The sequence below is a fragment of the Elephantulus edwardii genome, unplaced genomic scaffold (assembly GCF_000299155.1).
Source record: "Elephantulus edwardii isolate Elephantulus edwardi_28Jun2011 unplaced genomic scaffold, EleEdw1.0 scaffold00055, whole genome shotgun sequence".
Classification (NCBI taxonomy): Eukaryota; Metazoa; Chordata; class Mammalia; order Macroscelidea; family Macroscelididae; genus Elephantulus; species Elephantulus edwardii.
In genome coordinates this window covers 9,087,744-9,097,585 of record NW_006399805.1, presented here as the reverse complement: position 1 = coordinate 9,097,585, position 9,842 = coordinate 9,087,744, and the positions used below count along the sequence as shown (strand labels likewise).

Below are 9,842 nucleotides of genomic sequence, written 5' to 3'. Positions count from 1 at the left end.
GTCCACCCACCTATCTACTCAACCATCCATTCATTCATTCACCACTCATCTTTCTGTCCATCTGCCCATTCACCTCATATCTATTCATAAATTCATCCACTATCTATCCACTTACCTACCCAGCTAACCATCCAGCTTTTAATCTATCCTTCCACCCACCCATTCTCTCATATATTCATCTATCATCTGTCCACCCACCCACTCACCCACCCCCTACCCACCCATCTGTTCATCAGTTAGCAGACACCTGTGAAGAGCCTCCACGTTTCAGGAGCTGGTGAAGCACATTCACAACTGCTGCCGCTCGGGCAGGGCTGTGACACTGGGTGAGCTTCTATTCGGGCTCCAGTTGCCTGAAGACTAACAAAGACGACTCCATGAGGATCCTTGAGCTGGACTAGGGCCTGGAAGGCAGAGTGGGAATGGCAGCAAGAAGGCCCACCTGGAAAGAGGGTGGCCTCGTCCAGGGGACTGCACCAGGGCGGACCTCACTGTGGTCACTACAGGAGTGGACAGGAGTCATGGCCACCACGAGGAGGATGGCCTCATCCATGGGACTGCGGTGGGGGACCTCACTGTTTGGTCACTACAGGAATCATTGCCACAAGGAGGGTAGCCTTGTCCAGGGGACTGCACCAGGAGAACCTGTGTAGTCACTACAGGAGTGGACAGGAGTCATGGCTGCCATGAGGAGGTGTGGCCTTGTCCAGGGAACTGCGCCAGGGAGGAGACTTACTCAGAAGTGGTCAGTAGTGACTGTTGCCATGGGGAGGGATGGGCTAGAAATGAAGACATCAGAGACACCAAAGAACAGAACATTCTAGAAACAATCTTGGAAGCTGTATTGAGGGAGTGCCAGTGGTGAGCTTGGGCTCAGGGGTGGGAAGACGGCTGGAGGAAAGAACAAGTGGTGTGAATGGTTGGATCTGGGCGAGGAAGGTGGAGGTTGAGGGGTGACTCTGCTGTTTGAAAACCACAGTATCTACCTTGGTGGAAATAAGGAACCCAACTTTGGTGGGAGGGTCATAAGTGTGATTCTGGGCATTTCCTGGGCCCCTGGACATCCTCAGGTGGCCAGTCCCAGAAGGACATGCCCTGGCCCACCTTCTTCCTTCTTGGGTAAAAGTCACTGAGCTTAGAGTCGCAGGACTCGGCCCAGCAGGTGCACGTTGGCCCGGCCGTCCCCGTCGGCCTCAGCTGGGCTCAGGCTGGCAGGCTCTTGGGCTCATCCGGCGACAACGTCATCAGCTTCGTCACGCAGAGCAAGATGAGTGTGAGGAACCACAGGCCCCAGCCCACGGCGGCCGCGATCCAGCCTGACTCGTCCACGCCCGCACGGCAGCACCGGGCAGCCAGCGGGCAGTAGTCCACGTCTAGGGGACAGGAGAAACATGAGGTCAGCACTGGTCCCTTATCTAATGCTATCCCCCCCCCCCAACACACCAACTCACAGCGACCCAGCAGGACAGGCTGGAACTGCCCACGGGACCCATGGCTGTCCTCTGGAGGGAGTCCACTGCCATGTCCTTGTCCTTCACAGCGACTGGTGGTTCAAACCACTGACCAGTTAGCAGCCCAGCACTTAGCCCGTAGCGCCACCAGAGCTCTTATTTGGAAAATATATCACCAGCTGTGATGACGTGGGAGTTCACGGTCCCTAAAAATGAAAGCTGCCGCTGACAATTCCAGCCCCCCACCCCCGTGGGCTTCACAGTAGGAGTGTCTCTGGGGGCTCTCGGCTGCCCTCTCACAGATGCCGCTCTCCACTGGACTCTTACAGTACCACTAGGTGGATTTGAACCACCAACCTTTCAGCAAATGACCAGCGATAGCCACCCATGCTTGCAGTTAAGTGCTGGGCTGCCGACTGAAAGGTGGTTGAGTTTACCCAAAGGTGTCTTGGAAGAAAGGGCTGGCATTTACTTCTGAAAACGTGGCCATTCAAACCCTCGTGCACAAGATCTCCTCAAGGAGACGCCTAAGTCTGGACCAACTGGCCCCAAAGCAGAGCTATGCACTGGCTCATTCCCACTTAATCTTGCTGAGAATTTGTGTTTCCACCTGTACAGAGTTAGAATCTGTAGTTTAGTGGTTTCCCGAGTGATGATGTGTGGGGAAGGGATGGGTGTTGTATTAAGGACAGACAAGAATCATGAGGGGCTTACAAGGGTCACCTGAGAGCAAGGACGCTCACCTGGGGAGCTTGTCAAAATGCAGATTCTGACTCAGAGCTGAGCACAGAGCTGCCTCGCCCCCCCCCACACCCCGTTTCCTGGAAATCCTCATGGAAGGAGACTGACTCGCCTTTATCCTACCAAGAGACTGGACAGCTTGAACTGCTGACCTTTTGGTCAGCAGCCCAACACCACTAATGTACTACACTGTCAGGACTCTCCTTTGGATTCCTTGTACGTGGGGTGGAAATGCAAATTCTCAGCAGGTGTGGGCCGGGATGAGCTGGTTCGAGCCCTGATTTGAGCCCTGAGCACCTGTCAGTGATGACTCCCCGGGGCAGGTGAGGTCAAGCTGTCCTCCTAACCGGCTCTGCAAACATCCTGGGGCCGTGAATGACACGCAGCCTGCACAGACGGGCCAGCAGACACTGGGCCACCGACACCAGCCCCCTGACAATACAGGAGGCCAGGCCTCTCTGATGAGCTGAGGTCTAGGGAGTGGGCAGGACGTCTTACTGTGGCACTGCTCCAGGGTCCGGGTGGTGTCCGGGTGATGGCCAGGCAAGGCCGAGGTGTTGGTGCCAGAGTCTGGAAGACAAGACGGGGACCATGTCAGGGAAGATCCTTTCAAGCTTCCGAGCTCTTCTCTGCAATCGGCAGTGTTTACAGGAAGTTCCAGCATTGCTGCGGGAGTCTGTGGCGATGTGAATGGTAGGTGTGCCCAGGTGGCTCGTGGAAAGGTTAGAGCTGTCAGCCCTCCAAACCCACCTCGTGGGGCCCTGGTAGGTTAGTGGGCTCTTAACCAAAGGAGTTCAAACCCACCAGCCGCTCCGCGGGAGAAAGGTAAGATCACCTGTTCTGTAAAGGCTTGTAGCCTTTTACCCCTGTGATCAGTCCCACCGGGTCCCACATCGTTATGAGCCAGAATCAACTCAACAGCAGTGGGCCTGGCCTGTGGTTTTACTGAAGGTTCCTCGGAAGAACAGCCTGGAGGTTTCCTGGTGGAAAAGCAGCCACTGAAACCCTGCGCTGAGTCGTTTTGCTCTGACACTTATGTCACCTCATGAATTGGGGTGGACTCGGCTGCAACTGGTTGTTTGATTCCAGGTATATAAACAAGACAAGAGCTCCCCGCCGCTGAGTTGCTTCTGACTCCGTCAGCCTCTCCCAGGCTTTCCAGAGCCGTGAGTCTTGGGAAGGTGGAGGGTCAGCAAATGAGAGGAGGCCCTCAGCCACGTGGGCTGACACAGGGCCTGCAGCGATGGGTTCAGGTGTGTCAGAGACGGTGAGGTCGGCACACGGTAGGTCAGAGGTCAGATCTGTTGTTCACCGAGTCGCTGTGAGTCGAGCTCAACTTGACAGCACGTAACAACAACAAGAAGTCTCTAGGGAGACTTTCCCCTGTGGAGAGCCTCACACGGCTGAACTTGCCATAGCAAACCCATCCACTATGCAGCCAGGACCCCTCCTGACAGTGCATTGAGGTTTATTTAACAGAAATGGAGCCCCTACTCTCACTCAGGGCCACTTTTTCTCTGCACTTCTGGGAGCTAGGGCGTGCCGGGTTGCTCACGTATAGCGGCTTTTCCAGTATATAGTAACACACCCTCCTAACAATGTTGCACGTTCACCTAAGAGTCTCTGGTTCCCTGCAGACACTTGCACAAACACACACTGAAACCTAAGCTGAGCGTCATTTCTCCCAGCCACGAGGCTGGCCTAGTGCCTTACCTGTTGGGCTGCTAACTGAGAGGTCAGTGGCTTGAATCCCAGCCCTGCCCCACCGCTCCGTGAAAGAATGACGAAGCAGTTCGCCCTTGTATGGTGGATTTACGACCTCAGAAACCAGACGGAGGGGCGCCGTGAATCTGGGCTGACTCGATGGTGCCGGATCTGATTAACCAGACACACGGTGATGAGCAAGTGTGGACGGCGTGGGCATCCGGCCTCGCTCACAGAGAAGAGGGTGGAGATGGGAGCGTCGGTGAGAACCTTCGAGGTCCATGAGTGCTTGCAGGTGGGGTTGTGCAGGTAAACATGAGCGCACAGGGCATCCTCTGCTCCCCCAACGCTGAGAAGGGGCCCATGTGGGCGCACACTGTCCACCCCAGAGGACACTCACCATCTGCTGCTGTTCAGATGTATTCAGATTAGGCGACTCGGTCACATTAGCCACATTTCAAGTCCTCACTTGTCAGGTGGGGGCCAGTCCTTGGAAAAAGGCAGCGAGCTGGGAAATGCGGAGGAGGGTCAGAAAGGAAGACCTGTCCCAGCCAACGAGACAGATTGACAGTGACTGTTACAAGGGTTCAAGGACACTGGAGAGTACGAGGATGGCACAGTACAGGGCAGGGTTCTCATCTGTTATAAGGTCCCTATGGTCATAGTCATCTAGATGACACCTAACAACAATGGTCACGCACAACTTTCATTTTCTTTTCAGTGAGTTTTCTTTTCGGCCTTTAAGGAATCAGGTCCTGCCGTGGGCTTTGCGGGTGGTGGTGGGGCAGCACCCACAGGTCTAACCCTGAGTGGGGTGTCCATGCTTCCGGGCTTCTCGAGAACGCCCCTCACCTCCTTGCTGTGAACGGCACAACTCTCACACGGCGCCGTTTCACACGGAGCTTTGGGAACACAGATGAGTTGAAGACACTGGCTTTGGGACGGTCCCTGATGGCAGCTGCCTCTGGTGTCTTTCGAACTTCAATCTTCTACTGCCTTGTCTTTGGGTGCAGCGGGTGCGGTCGGTGTAGTCTTTGCTGCACTTGGCCGTGGCCGTTTTTGCACGACCATTGTTTCTCCTCTTTGTTGTCTTGGAAGCGAGGGCCCGAGAGAGGAAGCGTCACATGTTATTGTTGTCCACAAGTCAGTTCCAGCTCCTAGCGACCACAGGTGACAGAGAGCTGGCCTCTCTCAGAGAGTTTCCCAGCTATAAACTTTATGGCCGAAAATAAGTAGATCTTCTCTCCAAAGGAGCTGGTGGGTGGATCAGAACCAATGGCTTTTTGTTTAGGAACCAAGGAACATGGAGAAATAGAGAAATGGAGCATTTCTATGAGCAGAGGAAGTTCTCTCACACAGTGGTGATCTCACTAGTCGCCCTCAGAATGGATTACACTCTAACATAAACCTCCGCACCAGTGGGCCAATAAGCAGCATCATGATAAACCAGAAAGAAAGGGCGGCAGTTGTTGGGGCTCCACTTTACTTGGATCTGTAATCCACATCCAGGGAGGCAGCAGTCATCAAAAGACACCTTGCAGTGGGCAAATCTGTGTCCAAGGGTTTATTAAAGAGCTAGAGAGTAAGGATGCCAGTTTATAGACTTAAGATGCGCCTGACCCAGGCCATCGTGCTGTCAAGTGCTTCATATGAACATGAAAACTGGATGGTAAATAAGGAAGCACAAAGAATTGATGCCTTTGAATTGTGAAATTGACCAAAAGTACTGAATTATACCATAGATTGCTGAGAGAATAAACACATCTGTCTTGGAAGAAATGCAACAAAAATGTATCTTAGTAAGGGCAATATACAATAAGAGTTTGAGGAAACATTGTAATTAATAGCATTAATCAATTGGTAATGTTATAAAACAAAAGGTGCATGAATGATTGAATGAAACCAGTATAATTTGTAATCTTTCCCTCAAAGAACAAGAAACCATGAAAGACAAAAGACTGCTCCTTAGAAGCAAGGATGGTAATTTGTCTCATGGACTTGGGGTATGTTATCAGGGGAAGCCAGGCCCTGGTGAAGGACATGGTGCTTAGAAAGGTGGAGGGTCAGTGGAAGAGAGGGAGACCAGGAGCTGGATTGGCACAGGAGAGGTGGCGAGGGCTGGATCAGGCAGGGCTTGGTTCAGCTGGACATGGGTTTGCTATGAATTGGAGCCAGTTCGAGGAGCTGATTCCAAGTCACAGTGCTGGAGACCCTGAGCAGTGCATTATAGTTAAGACACTCGGCCACTGACCAAAACACTGATGGCTCAAGTCCACACAGAAGCACCTTGGAGGAAAGGGCTGGTGGTCGGCTACAAAGCATCGGTCCCTGCATCCTCTCAGAGTGCACATCTCGGACACGCAGGAGTCACCAGGAGTCAGAATCGACTCCCTGCTGCTGGTTTTAATCTAAGGACCCAGTCCGGGAAATGAGTTTTGCAGCATCTTTCTGGACGCGACCAAGAGGGTCTGAAAATTCCCCAGGGTGCTGTGAAAGTCAGCCTGTCCTTCAAAGGCCCTAGTCACCTGGCCAGACACATTAGGAAGAAATTTCTTGCTTAGACCAAGTCATGAGACTGGTTTCAAGCCGTTCAAGCCCAGACCACTCTGACATCCTGTAATTGCTGCGATGCAATCTGTGACTGTAAATTATTTACCACCAAATAGCTTACTGCTTGGGTTTATTTGCTTTGGAGAAATTGACTCCTCCACATTTGAATTTTCCTTCTAACCTGAATGACTTCCTTGCCTCTTGTTTGCATTTTGCTCCATATACATGATTTCTCTCTGGAGGAAGTGAATGGAAAAAACCCCAGCTAATTGGATTAGTAGCGTAGAGAGTCTTAATGGCACAGTGGTCAAACGTTGGGTTGTGAATCAGGAGGTTGGCAGTTCAAAGCCACTCAGAGGCTCCCCAGGGGCCCATGCTGCTCATCTGATTCCATAAAGATGCAGTAGGGGACCCCATGGGCCACTCAGTCATATGCCGGTTTCCTGTGCATTTAAAATGGACTGAGGTCACCCAAGTACACCAGGTAAGTCATACAAGGCCGCTGTTCTCACAGGTCAAAGATCGTCTGACCTCAGCATCTGTATATGGTTTCAGCCAAACGGCTCAGCTGAAGATTGTTAGCAATTTCTGCATCAACTTCATTCCCTCAGTTCGATTCTTGGCCCCTGTGTTCCCCAAGTGCCCAGGAGGCTGGCATGTTGCTAGAATGCTGAACAGGTTCCAGCGAAGCTTCCAGAACAAGTGGGACTAGGAAGGAAGGCCTGACAGCTTGCTTCTCAAAACTTGTGTGTCTTCGAGTCAGAATCAGCCCATAGCTGACCCTCCAGCAGGTTTTCAGAGGCAGTTAATCATGCGGGAGGAGACGGCCTATCTTTCTCGTGAAGCAGTTGGTGGATTTGAATGGTGTGCCTTTGGCAGGGCAACTTCTGACCTCTAAACGATCAAACTGACCGATGACAAAAACCCTGTAATCACATATCGCTAACCAAGTGGTCAAATGTGGGCGTGGCATCAAGCTGGGCAGTGTCCCTTCTGTAATGCAAAGGTCCTTGTGGGTCAGGGTGCCCAAACACAACCCCTCCTTCATCAGAGGCCTCTTTCATGTAGAGGCTGCTGGGAGACCCAGCCATCCAGGGCCTTTAAATATGCTCAATCTTTGTTATGTCCAGTCTAACACAAACTGGATCCTGGGAGGTCAACAGAAAGAAATAACACCCTCAGCCAGAGGGGAGATGTTAGAAAGAAAGTGGACAGGACACCACAATGGCTGACACGCTGACCTCATGCACCTGTGAGCATGGAGGGAGGAGGGAGGTGGACCGGGAGAGGGACCAGCCTGGGGACCTGACTTCGCTCTGCTGTGTTCCGGGAGTCGGCAGTACCTAACAATAGCATTTATATTTTGGAAGGCAGTACTCTTGTCATTCATAGCTCAACACGTTGCCGTTGGGTTGGACCCAGATCATAACTGACCACCACAGCCTCGGATTTCTGGGGCTGTAAATCTTGGGAGGCGATTGCCCATTTCTGTCCCTTTAAGCAGTTGGTGGGTTTGAACTGCCAGAGAGGAGTGCAGCGCCCTGTGGCCGAGGCCACCACACTAAAACTAATCTCTCTGATGATCCCTGCTCTGAGGAGCCCAGTAGCACAGCGGTTAGAATGCTCAGCTGGAACCCTGAGGTCAGCAGTCTGAATCCACAGCAGCTCTCAGGCAGGAAGATGAGTATTTGGTATAAAGACGACAGTCTGAAAAAACCGGTGGGGCTGTTCTGCTCTGTCCTATCGGTGTCCCATGAGTAGGAATCTGCTCACACTCAACAATCAACGAACAAATCACAGCAGAGGAACAGAGAGAGGGGCTGAGCGATTTGGCCAAGGTCACACAGGGAGGCAGTGTGGCGGCCAGTGGCCTTGAGCTGCTCCACCGCCTGGGAGTTCCTGGCAGGAGCTGGGAGAGAGGAGCAGAGAGGGTGACCAGGCTGAAGAGGCTGGGCTGCACGCTGAGGGGGCTGCAGAAGAAGAACTAGGCTGAGGCAAGACCGGGCAGGAGTGCAGCCCAGGCCCCTCAGGGGCAGAGCCCAGCCTGGGAGAGAGGCAGGGGATTCCTGAGGTGAGGCAGGGTGAGGTGAGGTAGGGTTGTCTCCCACCACATTTCCCAGGGAGGGGGGATGGACCAAACGGGGTCATTTCTGGGGCTGAGGTGGATGAGGGTGCAGGGGAATAGGGAGGTCAGGACAGAGGGAAGGGAAGGAGATGGGGGGACCACCCCCCAGCTTGTCAGGGAGAAGCAGCCAGAGGCAGCTGCAGATGACAGAAGCCCCTTGAGTCCATTTGCCTCCCACCCCCACATGGGGAAGAGTCTGAAAACTGCTCCCTTCCTCTTAGGCCAACCCAGCTGGCCGCTGCCATCCTACATGAGAGCTAAGTATGTGATCTTGGTGGTAGGGACAAGTAAGACACCCCCATTTCCTCTTTCCTTGTGGAGGACTGTTCTGGCCCAGAAGTCCTGCCTCTGCTCCCCTCCCTCCTTCCTCTTCCCTCCCCCTCCCAGCACTTGGAAGAAAGCTCACAATCCTACCTGCCAAGCCGGCTGAGTAGAAGCAGAGGAAGAAGAGGCTGAGGGTCAGGGTGGCCCTGTGCACGAGGGCGTGGCCCTTCCCACAGGTGAGGGAGGCGGCCGTCAGCACCATCGCTGCTGGTGAGGAGCTGAGTGTGTCCCGTAGGCGTTTGAGTACAACTGTCCAGGTCTCAGGTGAGCTTCTGCTCTGTGTTTGGGGAAGGAGAGGGGGTGGAGCAAAGTCTGTCAGAGCAGCTCTCACCTGGGCTGGAGGAATGGGGAGGGTCTGGGGAGATGGAGGGGAGGGACATTTCATGGCACTCTTTCTGGAGCTCAAATTTTATCCCCAGAAAAAGAGGGGAGGGAGGTGAGGGGAGGGACATTTCATGGCACTCTTTCTGGAGCTCAAATTTTATCCCCAGAAAAAGAGGGGAGGGAGGTGTGTCCTGCTGGCTCCTGGTGGACACTTCCCCTCCTGGATGTGGCCCTGGACCCCTCTCCCACTCACCCACTGTTCACTGGGCTCTTGCTGACCCAACACTGTGTCACCCCTGGCACTTCTCCCTAGAGCAGCTTCAGTGACAGGCACTGGGCAGTCACTGCAGGAGCCACTGGACAGCGGGAGGAGGTGCCCCGAGGTACAGCATGCTTGGAGCCTGAACAGCAACAGGCCGCCTCTGCTGAAGGCAGCTTCCAGACAAGAGGGTGTTTGGGCTGGGTCCTGAAGGATGAGTAGGAGTTTGACAGGCAGAGAGAAAAGAGAGCCTCTCAGGGAGAAGTGGCCATAGACCTGGTGGGGCTCAGAAGTCCATTGTTCTGCAGCCCAGGGTGGAGGTGAGAACAAATGTGGGGGTGGGGGAGGCTGGACACCTGGGGCT

At 53.6% G+C, this 9,842-nt stretch overlaps 1 protein-coding gene across 1 annotated transcript; it reads right to left on the bottom strand.

Moving 5' to 3' along the window:
- Nucleotides 1-1,203: 1,203 nt before the first annotated feature.
- Nucleotides 1,204-9,097, bottom strand: TMEM213 (transmembrane protein 213). Its single transcript, XM_006887214.1, has 4 exons — nt 8,986-9,097; nt 8,290-8,355; nt 2,691-2,762; nt 1,204-1,373 (listed from the first exon to the last, which is right to left on the bottom strand). Exons 1-4 carry the CDS (start codon nt 9,095-9,097, stop codon nt 1,204-1,206), a joined length of 420 nt encoding a protein of 139 aa, XP_006887276.1.
- Nucleotides 9,098-9,842: the final 745 nt, after the last annotated feature.

What these genes read in the sequence shown, in the direction of transcription:
- TMEM213 (XM_006887214.1), bottom strand. Translation starts at nt 9,097, where the DNA reads ATGGTGCTGACGGCCGCCTCCCTCACCTGTGGGAAGGGCCACGCCCTC. An exon ending in CTACTCAGCCGGCTTGGCAG is followed by an intron (nt 8,356 to 8,985) that starts GTAGGATTGTGA and finishes CCTCTCTCCCAG; the next exon opens with CTCCTGCCAGGAACTCCCAG. An exon ending in GACCCTGGAGCAGTGCCACA is followed by an intron (nt 1,374 to 2,690) that starts GTAAGACGTCCT and finishes CCTGTCCCCTAG; the next exon opens with ACGTGGACTACTGCCCGCTG.